The sequence below is a fragment of the Bombina bombina genome, chromosome 1 (genome assembly GCF_027579735.1).
Source record: "Bombina bombina isolate aBomBom1 chromosome 1, aBomBom1.pri, whole genome shotgun sequence".
Lineage (NCBI taxonomy): Eukaryota > Metazoa > Chordata > Amphibia > Anura > Bombinatoridae > Bombina > Bombina bombina.
The window spans coordinates 976,178,619-976,194,044 of NC_069499.1; the positions used below are offsets into that span (position 1 = coordinate 976,178,619).

The 15,426-nt window shown below is 40.8% G+C and overlaps 1 protein-coding gene across 1 annotated transcript in view; it reads right to left on the reverse strand.

Annotated features, from left to right (window-relative positions):
* The window catches only part of RBBP8NL (RBBP8 N-terminal like), a 143,148-nt gene that overhangs the window by 5,318 nt on the left and 122,404 nt on the right, over positions 1–15,426 (reverse strand). Inside the window, exon 13 of the mRNA XM_053707366.1 lies at positions 5,423–5,528. Within this exon, the coding sequence (XP_053563341.1) occupies positions 5,423–5,528 (106 nt within the window). The remainder of the gene's footprint in view (positions 1–5,422; positions 5,529–15,426) is intronic.

The following is a 15,426-nucleotide window of genomic DNA, read 5'->3' on the forward strand; positions in this document are numbered from 1 at the left end:
AATGAAGCGGTTAATAGCTGTCACTAATTAGCACAGCAGATCAGATAAGAAAAAAAGCTTAACAAAATTACAGTTTTAAAACTGTGAAAAAGATTCATTTTTACAAAGACTTTCTGCAGTTTAGGGATTCATTGCTGATACATATATAAATAAAATAGCATTTTATGTCCCTTTAAGGAATTCAAATCTAAGTGCTTATTCAAACAAACAAAAGTGGAAGTTGTTTATAGATTTGTATCTAACTATGACATTCATAAAAGCTCTTTACAGGCCACCAACATCTATGTACACAATCTCTTCCATAAGAAGCTGTTGATTTTTTTTACCTTTAAATATATATATATATTTTTTTTGCATTATAAACCATGTAGAGAAACGAATAACTAACAGCTAGATTACGAGTTTTGCGTTATGAGTAAAAAAGCATCTTTATGCTTCATAACGATGCTTTTTCCCTAACGCCGGTATTACAAGTCTTGTCAGAATAGGTGTACCGCACACCTTTTTGGTCATCAAGCAACGTCAGTACCGCACTTTCAAAAAATTATTTTTTCAATGGGATTTCCATAGTGCTGCTATTACGAGTTTTGCGGTGAGGCCAAAAAGTTAGTGGTACAGCCTAAAATGACAAGATCCGTACCGCCATCTAAAGACAGTAGTTATGAGTTTTACATTACAAAGCTGTAGCATAAAACTCATAACTAAAGTGTCACAAAGTACACTAACACCCATAAACTGCCTATTAACCCCTAAACCGAGGCCCTCCCGCATCGCAAACACTAAAATAAAATTAACCCCTAATATGCTGCTCCAGACATCGCCGCCACTATTAAAATGTATTAACCCCTATTTCGCTGCTCCCCGACATCGTCGCCACTATAATAAACCTATTAACCCCTAAACCGCCGCCCTCCCATATTGCAAACACTATTTAAATATTATTAACCCCTAATCTGCCATATGCCCATACCGCCGCTATAATAAACCTATTAACCACTAAACCACAAGCCCCCCACAACAAAATATACTAAATTAAACTATTAACCCCTAAACCTCTGGCCTCCCACATCACTACATACAGTAAATATATTAATCCCTAAGCATAACCCTAACACCCCCTAACTTAAATATAATTAAAATAAATCTAAATAAAACTTACAATTCTTACCTAAATAATTCCTATTTAAAACTAAATACAAATTTACCTGTAAAAAAAACCCCCCTAAGCTAGCTACAAAATAACTAAAAGTTACATTGTAGCTATCATAGGTTTTATTTTTATTTCAAAGGTAAAGTTTGTATTTATTTTAACTAGGTAGACTAGTTAGTAAATAGTTATTAACTATTTACTAGCTACCTAAGTAAAATAAATACAAAGTTACCTGTAAAATAAAACCTAACCTACCTTACACTAAAACCTAACATTACAATAAAATAAATTAAAAATATTAAAATACAATTATCTAAATTACAAAAAAAATAAACACTAAATTACACAAAATAAAAAACGAAATTATCAAAAATAAAAACGAATTACTCCTAATCTAATAGCCCTATCAAAATAAAAAAGCCCCCCCCCCCCAAATAAAAAAAAATCCCTAGCCTAGACTAAACTGCCAATGGCCCTTAAAAGGGCCTTTTGCAGGGCATTGCCCTTAAAAGGGCATCTAGCACTTTTACATTGCCTAAATCCTAAGCTAAAAATAAAACCCACCCAATAAACCCTTAAAAAAAACTTAACACTATCCCCAGACGATCCACTTACAGTTTTCGAAGACCGGACATCCATCCTCATCCAGGCGGCAGAAGTCCTCATCGAAGCTAGCAGAAGTCTTCATCCAAGCGGCATCTTTTATCTTCATCCATCCGGCGCAGCGGGTTCATCTTCAAGACATCCGGCGCGGAGCATCCTCTTCTTCCGATCGTCACCGGAAAATGAAGTTTCCCTTTAAGTGATGTCATCCAAGATGGCATCCCTTACATTCCGATTGGCTGATAGAATTCTATCAGCTAATAGGAATTAAAGGGGAAATTTTTTTATTGGCTGATTGGAATAGCCAATAGAATGCGAGCTCAATCCTATTGGCTGATTGGATCAGCCAATAGGATTAAAGCTCAATCCTATTGGCTGATTGGATCAGCCAATAGGATTTTCCCCCTTTAATTCCTATTGGCTTTAATTCCTATCAGCCAATTGGAATGTAAGGGACGCCATCTTGGATGACGTCACTTAAAGGGAAACTTAATTTTCCAGCGACGATCGGAAGAAGAGGATGTCTTGAAGATGGACCTGCTCTGCTCCAGATGGATGAAGATAGAAGATGCCGTCTGGATGAAGACTTCTGCCGCTTGGATGAAGACTTCTGCCTCTTGGATGAAGACTTCTGCCGGCTTCAAGGGGGACTTCTGACCGCTTGGATGAAGACTTCTGACGGCTTCGATGAGGACTTCTGCCGCCTGGATGAGGATGGATGTCCATCTTCGAAAACTGTAAGTGGATCGTTAGGGGTTAGTGTTAGGTGTTTTTTTTAAGGGTTTATTGGGTAGGTTTTATTTTTAGCTTAGGGTTTGTGCAATGTTAAAGAGCTAAATGCCCTAGACTAGGAGTAATTCGTTTTTATTTTTGATAATTTCGTTTTTTATTTTGTGTAGTTTAGTGTTTTGTTTTTTTGTTGTAATTTAGATAATTGTATTTTAATATTTAAATTTTGTTTTATTTTATTGTAATGTTAGGTTTTAGTGTAAGGCAGGTTAGGTTTTATTTTACAGGTAACTTTGTATTTATTTTAATTAGGTAGCTAGTAAATAGTTAATAACTATTTACTAACTAGTCTACCTAGTTAAAAAAAATACAAACTTATCTGTGAAATAAAAATAAAACCTAAGATAGCTACAATGTAACTATTAGTTATTTTGTAGCTAGCTTAGGTTTTATTTTACAGGTAAGTATGTATTTAGTTTTAAATAGGAATTATTTAGTAATAATTGTAATTTTTTATTTAGATTTATCTTAATTATATTTAAGTTAGGGGGTGTTAGGGTTAGGATTATCCTTAGGGTTACGTTAGGCTTAGGGGTTAATATATTTATTTAGTGTTAGTGATGTTGGAGGCCAGAGGTTTAGGGGTTAATAACTTTAGTATAGTCACTGCGACATTGGAGGCGGCAGATTAGGGGTTAATAACTGTAATGAAGGTGGCGGCAATGTTAAGGGCGGCAGATTAGGGGTTAATAAGTGTGTTTAGGTGGCGGCGATGTTAGGGGCAGCAGATTAGGGGTTAATAACTGTATATAGGTGGCAGCGATATCGAGAGCGGCAGATTAGGGGTTAATAGTTTTATTTTAGTGGCGGCGATGTTAAGGGCAGCAGATTAGGGGTTAATAACATTATGTAGGTTGCAGCGATGTCAGGGGCAGCAGATTAGGGGTGTTTAGACGTGGTTTTTATGTTAGGGTGTTAGGTTTAAACATAACTTTTTCTTTCCCCATAGACATCAATGGGGCTGCATTACGGAGCTTTTGTTTCCACGATCGCAGGTGTCTATGGGGAAATTGTGCACAAGCACGTCAAAGCAGCGCTTGTATTTGGGTGAGGTATGGAGCTCAACGCCACCATATCGCCCGCGCAAGCCTGCTTTTTGTAAACTTGTAATAGCAACGCTATAGGGAGGTGAAATACTGCCGCTTTTGTGGCGGTCCTTAATTTCCCTATAGCGTAATCTAGCTGTATACTAATTATAGTTTATACTTGAAATAACTTTCAGTGAGTATTGCTACATATAATTACATTTTCCTAAACATCCATGGGTTTTGAGCATGTATACAAGCAACCTTTGCACCTATTTAATTGACATTCATAAATTATATTCAAAACTTTTCTATATCTCAGCTTTTTCAAGGGTTTTGTAAGTTGAAGTTTTGTAGATAAAAGTTGTTTTTTTTTCTTCACAAAATATAACCATTTGGTAATTATTTTTGTGATGATTACATCAATGTGTCCTTTGTAATGACAATGGTTCAGGTTGGTTCACAGAAACATCTTCCTGTCCTCCTCATGTGGTATAAATTGGTTGAGGAAACGCATCTCATCTTGTATAATCTCCTTCATGGGATGTATCACTCTCTGTGGGTAAGTCTCTTACTCTCTGTTACAATGTTCTTCACATAGGGGAATATGGTTTATGTATTTATATATATATCTGTATATATCTTTATATAATCATGTGTATAAATATATATATATATAGAGAGAGACATATATTTTACCAAAATACCATCAGATATATGTGGAAATATGTATATTATTCTATGTGTATTTAAATTGTGATATCCCGTACAGCTAAGAGGATCTTCAGTAAAAGTGAGATCAGGACCCCAACATCTAGGGATAACAAACAGCATTGCTCATTTGTGACTTGGTTTTCAAACGGGATAGCGCCTTTGTGACCCGAATATCAAACAATATTGAGCCTTTGTTACCGCAAAGATAAAACCCGTTCTCAACAATGCTGTTTCCAGTTATTGTCGCTGCATTATTGAAATCAAGTCAATAGGGGCAATCCCGTTTGAAATCCTGGTTGCAAAGGCACAGTTCCTATTGAAAGCACGGTTAGGAAGGTGTGATCACTTTTGCACAAAATATTTTGCTGTTTTATTATTGTAATGGTTTCACAGTTTACATTGTGAGAAACATTTTAGAAGATGAGATAACGTAGGTCACTTCCTTATAACAGAGACCTGTAGTGTTCTTCTTAATTTCAGAAGTATTTCTTGCCAAACAGGATAACTGTGCTGTTTCAATCAATAATTGGAAATATTGGGAAAAAAACAATACTTTAAAAATATTAAGTGTCAATATAATCATTGAGCAAACATGTTATCATAATGGATTTGGATTACAAGTTAATCTTATACATGTAAACAATGATTTTCCTGGCACACTGTACAAAAGGGTTATTTCAAAAGAATTGTAATGTAACCTTAAGAGGTGTAAAACACCAATTTTATATGCCAGATTTGGTTGGATTCCAAGTTTTGATCTTTTTCAGTACAAAAATTATTTTGCAGCGGTGGAATTTTAGTGGCTCATTCCTTTTTTGATTGTGTTCACCCGAAAAACGCACTTCTCATATCATCCAAAACCGAGTTATCGGGAGCTGATATTGTAAAGATTCTGATCAAGACCAATATAAGCTCATATTTGACAGACATATTTTACACAACCACTTGGATGGGCCATACACTCCCACTAGTCAAGACAACTAGAGATAATTGATTTGTAATAAAATGAATAAATAAAACATTTGGAGAGCACATGAGTTACGAGGCCCTCTACTGACAATTTGCTGTCTCCCCTGGATCCTGCTGCTGTTGGCACTAGTTGGCCTAGACAAAAATAAATTCTGCCATAATAGATCCTTACCTTTAGTGCCTTTTCTTCCCCATTTGTGCTCCGCCTTAGTCTTGTTCTGGACAAACTCTTCCCTGGTGCTCCCAGTGTGAGCATGCCACAAGGTATCCGTCTCTGCCTGTAAAGTATGAAGGCAATAACTTGACATGGCACGCAGAGTATTCAGTTTGATTGTAATAATTTCTACACTAGTATGCAGCGCTGCTGACTACACCTGTAGAGATTTTTAGGATACATTACTGAGGTATTGAAGGAGCTTGTGCAAACACAGAATATAGTATAAATAACCAATTTTAATGGAATCCTTTTTCACAGTTAGCAGAAATGTGGATTGTGGTAATGCTTTACGAAGTGTAGGAGTAAAGTAATATAATAGAAAACATAATAAAAGAAACTAAAAATATCTCTAGTACAGTTTAGATGAACAAACTGCTGCAAACATTTCATGCTCAAACTAATTATAACTTGTAATGTTTACATTAAAGGGACATTATATACTAGATTTTTCTCTGCATACATGTTTTGTAGATGATCCATTTATATAGCCCATATAGTATAAAAAAGTTTGCTTATTTTTAAATAACATTACTCTGATTTTCGGACTCCTAACCAAGCCCCAAAGTTTTAGGAGACTACTGATGTATACCTGCTTCAGCTTGTTCCTGTTTGTGTAAAGGGTCTTTTCATATGCAGAGGAAGGGGGAGGGGGGTGTCTGCTATTTCCCACTTGCATTGGGCTTTCCAACTACCTTTTTAACAGATCTAAACTGGGAGCTTCTAAGTAAGTTTTTAAACTGTTTTATACTGGATTTTTAGACCAGTATCTTTGCATATTATTCTTTATAGTAGTATATATTACATGCAGTGATATGAAAATTGGTGTATACTGTCCCTTTAATGACTTTAGTGTTTTAACTGCTGCAAAGGCTTAAATACGTAAGTAAATTCCTTCATGCAAGTAGCACAATTCTGACGTTCGCCAGCAACATTCTGCTCATTGTGAGGGTTAAACACATACTAACCTCAATTACAGCACGTTTTCTTTCATAAGATGGTGAGAGTCCACTAGATCATATTATGTGTGATTACACTCCCTGTCCATTAGGAGAAGGCAAAACACTCCTACATTCCAGAGCTTTCAACCCTCCCTGTCTCTCAGACTTCCTCAGTCAAATTTTTGACTCCATTATTTAGTGAACTGAATTCTGAAGTGCTGATCTACAAGATACAGAAAGGGATTCTCTAACCTACATGAGACCATCTTTCCTACTCAGAGAGACTACCAACAGGACTAAGGGGTAGACAGGGGTTTTCAGCCAGGCAGTGAAAATTCATCTTCCATTGTGAAGGTCTCCCAGGTGAAATGTGGATTTATCCACCACTCCTCTAGTCTACTGAGTGCTGCTCCTTGTATGCTGATGCTGTGCCCCCCAGGTGTAATGTGAATTTATCCACCAATCCCGTACCTTAGAGTTTTAATTTATGCAAATTATGACACTTAGGGAAGTCTCCCTAAGTGTGATGCGGGAATCCAGACGTAGACCCATTGCTCAGTGTGCTTAGAGGGATATGGCTGCACCTTACTGATGAGGCCCACACTAGGCCGAAACGTATGTCTGGGGTTTTGCTGTTTCTCTCATTCAGAGAGGGATTGCCTGGTATTTTGGGGCTGGACTGTACTGTTAAGTCAGGATCAGACTGATATGCTTTAGGAAAGTTCTTTTCTGTGAAAGGCACATGTTGAGCAAAAAGAGGCTGCTTTTTGGGTGGTAACTAGCCACAGAACAAGCTAATATGCTATTGTTCGTTCTCAGGTTGAGCGCTTCTCTCTTTTTATTTATGCAAATTATGACACTTTACGAGGTCGCCCTAAGTGTGATGCAGGAATCCAGATGTGGACTTGTTGCTCAGTGTGCCTAGAGTGATATGGCTACACTTCACTGATGAGACCCACACTAGGCCGAAACTTATATCTGGGGTTTTGCTGTTTCTCTCATTCAGAGAGGGATTGCCTGGTATTTTGGGTCTGCAGTGTACTGCTAAGTCAAGATCAGACTGATATGCTTCAGGAAAGTTCTTCTCTGTGAAAGGCACATGTTGAGCAAAAAGAGGCTGCTTCTTGGATGGTAACTAGCCATAGAACAAGCTATTATGCTATTGTTCATTCACAGGTTGAGCGCTTCTCTCTTTTTATTTAAGCTTTTAAAAACAGCCTTCTACTTTCCCTGTCCCTGACTGTCTAAGGAATGGAACAAACCAGGAGTCCCCTTTGTTCCTTAACAAATGTCAAAACTATGTTTCATCTGCCTTCTACTACATTGGAGATTTGGGAAACAATTCCTAAAGTGGATGGGGCAATTTCTACTCTTGTTTGATGGACTACCATTCCTTCTGGAACAGTACCTCCCTCAACAATCCCATGGACTTAAAATTGGAAGGTTTTCATAGAAGGTCATTCCAATTAGCAGGTTTTACTTATAAACCAGTGATCAGTGTAGGTTGTGTTGCTGCAGCTACAGCGTTCTGGTATGACAACCTTTCTGAACTAATTTTTTATCAATCATCCCTGGAGGAAATCCAGGATCATATTAACATTTAAGGACCACAAACAGCTTTATTTATGATTCAGCAATTTAAATTATATGCATTAATGCTAAGAGTGCTGCTATAAGATGTGCCTTATAGCTTAAGTCTTGGTTAGCATATTCTCTAAGACAGCATGGCTATCCCTTCCATTTCAAGGAAAAATTATATTTGGTCCAAGACTAGATACAATTATTGCCACCGTCACTGGAGGTAAATGATCCTTCCTGCCATAAGTCAAAAAATCCAAGTGCAAACAGAGGCATTCAGGGCATTTTTGTTCCTTTCAGCAGTCAACAAAAATCAGAGAGGGTCTTTTTTCTCTGCCTAGCATTCAATGTCTCCCAAAACCTCTTGGAATTCCAATGCTCCCTGGTCTAAAAGCAAACAGACCAAGAAGCCACCCCACCTCCAAATCTGCATGAAAGTGTGGCTCTCAGTCCAGAACAGAGTCTGGTAAGCGTCAGATTGAAACATTTTCTGGAGGACTGGAAATAATCTGTTTAGGATTTTTGCGTATTGGAACAATCTTTCAAGGGTATCAAATTGGCTTTCATTTCGAAGCTTACTCCAATCTCTAGTTTCTTGAGATCCAGTGAAGGCAAAGCCTTCATGGCTTGTGTTCAAGATCTAGAATCCTTGGGAGTCATATTTCCAGTACCAGTATCAGAGTTAAATCAGGCATTTTACTCCAATCTGTTAATTATTCCAAAGAAAGAGGATACCCTTCAGCCTGTTCAAGAGTTTAAAAGCATTTCTAAATGCTCCCACCTTCAAGATGCAAACTTTTCTCACTATACTTGCTTTAGTGCAGGAGGGTCAATTTATGTCTATGATACACTTAAAGGATGCCTATCTACATATCCATATTCACAGGGATCATGTAAGATTTCTCAGATTTGCCCCCCCAGGGTGTTTACCAAAGTACTAGGAACCTTATTATCAATGGTGAGAGCTCAGGTAATATCTGTAGCTCCCTATATAGACAATATTCCAGTCAATTTCTCTTCAAATGGCAGTGACTTAGAATCAAGCTGTTCTCATACTAGTTGGTGGACACAATTGTAGAATAAATCTACCAAAGAGTTCCTTAATCCCTTAAACTTGTGTTTCCTTTCTGGGGTCCATCATAGACTCAGTGTCAATGCTTAAAGGAACAGCACAGACTTCAACTCAATCCACTTCCTTCTGTGGCTCAGTGCATGGACTTAGTGGATCTTTGCCTTAAATGCAGTGCCCTTCCATGTTTTCTCTATAACCTCTTCAGCTTGCAGTGTTCCAACAATGGATTAAAGACTACAAAGAACTTTCTAGATCCTATTATCAGTTCCTTACCCATGAAAGAAGTGTCCCGCATTTTAATCTGGGCACAACCTCACTATTGTCTGATTTCTGCCATTCATATTCTTAAAGTGAACAGCCTTCCTAAGTTGTCAATGACTACACCTTGGAGAATGGTCTCCAAAACAGGAGGTATTCAACCAGATTGTGGTCGATACCACATTCTCACTAACAGACCTTATGGCTTTTTACATGAAGCACAAACTTCCATGCTATTATGCCAGGTCTCGTGACCTTCATGCAGAGCTCTAGAGCATCGCAGAGATGCTCTAGTGGTTTCCTGTGCTTTCTCACTTATCTTTTTTCTCCATTTGTGTTGATATCCAGTGAGAGAGCCAAAATCAAATAGTAACAAATGTCAGCAATTCTGATTCCTCCAGCTTAGCCTTGCAGGACTTGATATGCAGAACTGATATGATATGTATTTGATGACTTGGTGATTGAAAGCCTAGTCTTGTCACAAAAAGGGCTTTCTGATAAGTTATTAATACCCTAAAAAGGTTAGAAAACAAGTCACCATGCATATTTACCATAAGTTTTGGAAAACTTTTTTTCTTGGTGTACAACCTATGGATACTGTTGGAATTCTTTAGAATTTACAGTTTTCCTAAATTTCTTCAGGACAGCCTAGAGAAAGGTTTATCAGCCAGTAAAGGTCAGATTTCGGCTTTATCTGTTTCCATCTTAATGGAAGGAGAGTCCACTGCCTCATTTATTACTTGTGGGAATTCAGAACCGGGCCACCAGGAGGAGGCAAAGACACCCCAGTCAAAGGCTTAAATACCTCCCCCACTTCCCTCATCCCCCAGTCATTCTTTGTCTTTCGTCACAGGAGGTTGGCAGAGAAGTGTCGGAAGATTAAAGATAGTCTCTTATGGAGGGTAGTACTCTTCGAAATGGGACTGGAGTTTTAAGAACTCCTGTCAGCCTCTCAGTGACAGCATGGATAAAAGTTAGAGTCTGAAGATGCAGGGAGAGTCTTTCTTTGAAACCATCCCGACTCATATAAACAGCTCCTTAGCAATCAGCGTTGATGAGTTTCACTGCCTGCTTTGTTCAGTCAAGTCCATGTCAGAAGCGAGGCTACCATCTGTCACACTTAAAAGGCTGTGTTCCTGTTCCACGGCGTGGATTCCGTTAGGATTGTTTGTTTCATTTTACTCCAATGTGTGAAGTGTAATGTAAACAAAGAAGCAGGGTCTCAGTGGGACTCCTTTATCTTATGGAATCAAGGGTTAATATCTCCTGAGGGGGGTTATTGAATAGGGGGGAACTTTAATCATGTTTGTTATGTGATTATGTCTGCTAATGTGTAGTGTCTCTTGGTCTCATGGCTATCGGTGGCCTTGTGGCCTTGGCGCGCTTTTTTCAGGCCTGCACGGTGTACCATGTGACTAGACGTAGACGTAGACGTTTCCTTATTCCTGACCGCGTGGCGAAGGGGAAAGTCTGTTTCGCCATTGGAGGTGTAAGGTGCCATTTTTATTTTTTCTATCCATAATTTATATCCAAGTTATGGGGTATTCTGATTTTTTGGAGAGGGATGTCTCTGATTAAGATTCTACTTCTTGTGAAGAGTATGAAATGGCCCGGATAATCCACGCCTATCAGTTATGTTCCGCATGCCACTTTAGAATGCTCTTTTCTTCCTAAACGGGGAACTTAGAGTCCGCCGAGCCATCCGCCCCTGGGGACCCCATATCCCACGAGCGAGTACCCTAGAACCTTCTTTGGCTACGCAAGCAGGTGTCCCTAATGCCGTTACTCCTTCTCTAGAAGGCGGCTTGTTTCCTCCAGAGGTTATGGCACGGTTCTGCGTGGCCATATCTATGGCATTGGCGCACTTACATCTTCCAGGTAGGGAGATGTTGATAAGATATTGTCCATGTTCTGTTAACCAATTCTCGTCAGACGGGGGGATTGTCTGGGTCAGATCAGCCCTCTGGGGAAGCGTTTTCCTCTGAGGCTTCAGGGGCCCAATCCTCTGAGTCGTCAGTTGCCCCAACAGAGGTAAGTCTTGCCTTTCGTTATAGACTGGCGCGCCTTCTTGTCCTGCTGCGGCATGTTTTGGTGGTGCTGGAGGATCCCAATCCTAATGGGTCTTCTGTCCCGCACGGAAAGCTGGATTAGACGGGGGGATGAAGTAATCTCCTTGCGTCTTCACTTTACTCTTTTCTTTAAGGTATCCTATTCCAGTTCTGAGCTTTGGGAGAATTGGATCTCTGACCGGCTGGTCCTGTTAGTGTGTCTGTTCTTCTTGGGGGTTAACCTGCGGGTGTTGCCCTCTTTTAATTGGATCGGGTTAGGATGTATTTTATTTAATTTTAAAAGCTCATGTCTGTTAGAAATGTTTCCTTGGGAATTTGATACCAGCGATTTTGTGGTCGCATTGGCTCTTCCGTGGCAATTACATGGAAGTTAGGACATCGTTATGTTTTATAGTTTGTCTGTTTTATTGTCTATCCCTTCTAGGGTTACGACTTTCTGTGGCCTTGGGCAGCCCTATGCTTCAGGCTGGTCCTGTTTGGGTACTAGTTTTCTGTCCCTGTGGGGTCTATATCAGACATGTGGTGCCCGTTTTTCCTGGCTGGTCGGGTTTGGGTGCCAAGTGGTTCACTCTTGTTTGAGTTTTGTTTTCTTGTTTTACTTTACATGTTATAGGTAGCCTTTCGTTCCAGGACGTCAGGCTGGTCCTCGTTTATCTTCTGGGGGCATCAGTGGGGATTGTGCTCGGTCCTAATTGTCCTATCCATATTTAGATGGCGGGGTTTTCCGAGGTTCTGATCCTGCGAGGGCGTACTCTGTAGACTCCTGGGTTCTATTGATTCAGGTGCTAGAGTGTTTATCTTTCCCATAGTGGATTAGAGGTTCAAAGGATTTCATGGAAATCCGTGGTACCAGGTTCTGGCGGTGTTTACGCGTCTCCTCCTTTGAGGCTTCCTTTGGGATTGTCCTCTTGGACTCTGTTTCCTTGATTACGGTACCTCTTCCTTAGGGTCGAGGCTGATTGGGCCTTTTGTCCTTTTCCTGGGGGTTGGCCCTCTGATCATTGGTTTCTGGAAGTTAGGGTCTATTGGTCTTTGTTCTATTTCCAGGATCTCGTCTGTTCCCATAATTTTGGAGCTCAACAGTTTATGTGGTCTCCTTCTTTTCGGGTGTTACTCTTGTTTAGGCATTTGGGTTTTCCTCCGCCAGGGGTTAGAATGCTCGTTTATCATACATCCTAGACCTGTAGTGCTTCCGGGAAGTTGATCCTGAGAGGATCTTGGAGACTATTGTTATCTTCTCAATCCAGATTTCCCAGGTTTGGGCTCTGTTCTCTTGTTTGTTTACCTTGGTCTTTGGACTTTGTGGGTGTTGTCCCTAGAGCCTTTAGGGGTCAACCAGAGTCGATGTGTGGCTTTTATCATTGCCTAGCACCCTTTAGGTTGGGAGATTTTATCCCGCTGGAGTCTTTGAAGCACTCTGTGTCTGGAATACTTACGTGAGAGTTCAGTGTCCAAGGTGCCTTGGATGTGACTGGGATTGCATCACCTTGTGGTGCAAGGTCTGCTCCGGATGGGGTAACCTGGTGATTCCTCAGGGGTTATTGATTTTGTTTAAAGCTGGCTCCAGGTTCCGGGGTCTGGTTTATTTTGTCCTTGTCTTTGACTGGACATTTTGGGTTTCTGTATGCAGATCCCTAAGGATTGGAGCGGGTGGGCCCAGTTCCCATTTCCGGTATCTTCTGTTCCTATGAGCAGATTTTTCTCTCATCGGAGAATTGGACATTTCTGCTGGGCCGACCATAGTGGCCAAATGGTTCTTCATTAGGTACTTGATCTTTTGAGTCCATCTACAGCTTAACACTCCATACCTATGTGCGGGTGAGCTGTTCTGTTTTTTGTTCCCCCCCTTTTGGGGTGGACGTGGCATTCCACAATATCTGCCTGGTACTCGGAGGTCCTTTTTTCCTCTGTTTAGTGGGGTTATCCCCCTGCCTTGCGTGCAGGAAGTTAGGTGAAGGGCTGGTTTTCTTGTGACATGCCATTACTGTAGTTCAGTACAGGGTCTCCTTTTGGGAGTGCCCTTAGCCTTCGGGAAGGGAGCTGCGACTGGGTTCTGGAACCTGAGCTCTTTTTGGGGGGGCTGGATCCCCTCCCTTTTCCTTCCTGAAGGTCTTGGTGATTTGAGGAATTTTTTATTTCCTTTGTCTTTTTGGACATTGCCAGTCACTTTGGTCCTGGGTCCGTTGCCCAGAGTGAGGGTCAGGGATCTATCTGATCTGTTGAACTTTGACCATGTATCATAGATAGATCTTGGGAACCTCCCTTAGAGGGGAGACTTTGCAGTAAATCCCTCCTCAGCAGGTATTTTTTCTCTGCTGGTTCTGGGTTCTATCCTTCCTTTCCTGCTTTTCTTGGGTAGGTGTTTGTTCTGCACTACTTTGGAGTTTTTCTTTCTGAAGACGGTCCTGTGCAGTTTACTAGCTTGATGGCTAGGTTTGGCGACTTGTGTTCGCTTAGACCACTTTTGCAGCAGGAAGCTTTAGGGTTGTCTGAGGAACATATTCAGATATCCTGATGCTGTATTTCGAGGCTCCCGGGGACGGTTTGTCTTTCGGTTGCTTTATCCTGGGTGTGAGTTAGCGCTCTGTGTAGGGGAGGGGTTCTACCTTTCTCCCTTTAGTTTTTCAGGGCTTTACTTTGGTCCCTTGGAATCCATGCAGGTGGGGATTTGGGATTTTCCTCCATTGCTCTGCTAGGTCAGGAGGGTTTGCATCGGTTTTGCCCTGTTTCATCCTTATTTTCTCTCTTGGAGTTACCCTTGGGTGTTTTCTTCAAGATGTCCTAGTCCTTTTGTGTTTCTGGAGGTCCTTTCGGACTCCCTTATCTGAGTCCTTCACTTCTGGGAGAATGTGGATGTTTACCTTCCTTCTGGTCGGGGGCGAGTTTATTCACGGGCTGAGAGCCTGCAGGACTTTTGTCTCCTCAGAGGCTTTTGGGTTCGGTCAAGTCTATGGATTTTGAGCAGTCTCTAGCAAGGGCCTTGCTGGTTCTAACTGTTGGGCAGTTACTTGTGCCTTTTTCTTTTTGTCCTTCTGCTCCTGGCGAAGCAGTTTTTTTGTTGGGAGTTTGGGTGTTTTCAAGCTATGGTGCCCTCAGTTTAGGGTCTGCCTCCTTTTACCCTCCCGTTTTTTTCATTCAGTGTCCTCTAGAGCTTGGGTATTTGTTCCCACAAGTAATGAATGAGGCAGTGGACTTTCCTCCCATTAAGATGGAAAACATAAATTATGCTTACCTGATAATTTCATTTCCATCTGTGGGAGAAGAGTCCAATGCTCCCACCCGTTTCTCCGGTGGGCGGACCTAAATTTATTTTTATTCTTCTGGCACCATTTATACCCTGATATTTCTCCTACTGTTCCTTGTTCCCTTGGCAGAATGACTGGGGGATGAAGGAAGTTGGGGAGGTATTTAAGCCTTTGGCTGGGGTGTCTTTGCCTCCTCCTGGTGGCCAGGTTCTGAATTTCCACAAGTAATGAATGAGGCAGTGGGCTCTCCTCCCACAGATGGAAATTAAATTATCAGGTAAGCATAATTTATGTTTTTAAACCGTACAAAAATAGCCAAGATTCCTGATATCCTGTCAGGGTTTTTTCCTGTTTTGTTTGCCATGTGCTGCTGGCAGCCATTTTACTCACCTCTCTTGCTGACTCTGGTGCATACTGAGTGATGCTGCTCAATTCTTGCACTTCCTTTTATGGCCAGACTGGTGTACATCATCAGTGTGAGACAGGATGCAGTCTCAGGATTGTGATGTCATCACTTACTATTTAAAGGGCCTCTGTTCAGTATGCTTTGCCCTTGCGTTGTCTCAGACCTGTTTGTGAGAGCTGCTGTGTATTACCTGGCTGTCTGACGTCCCTCCTGGTTCCTGATCCTTGGCTTGTTCCTGACTCTGCTGTTCTCCTTGTTCCTGATTCCGGCTCGTCCTACTCGCTTTGGCTCCTGACTCGGCTCGTCTGACTACCAGCTCTGGTTTTGATTCCTGGCTTGTTATTTGACTTGTGGACTTTTTATTATTTTTTGCTATTAATAAAGGTGTGATTA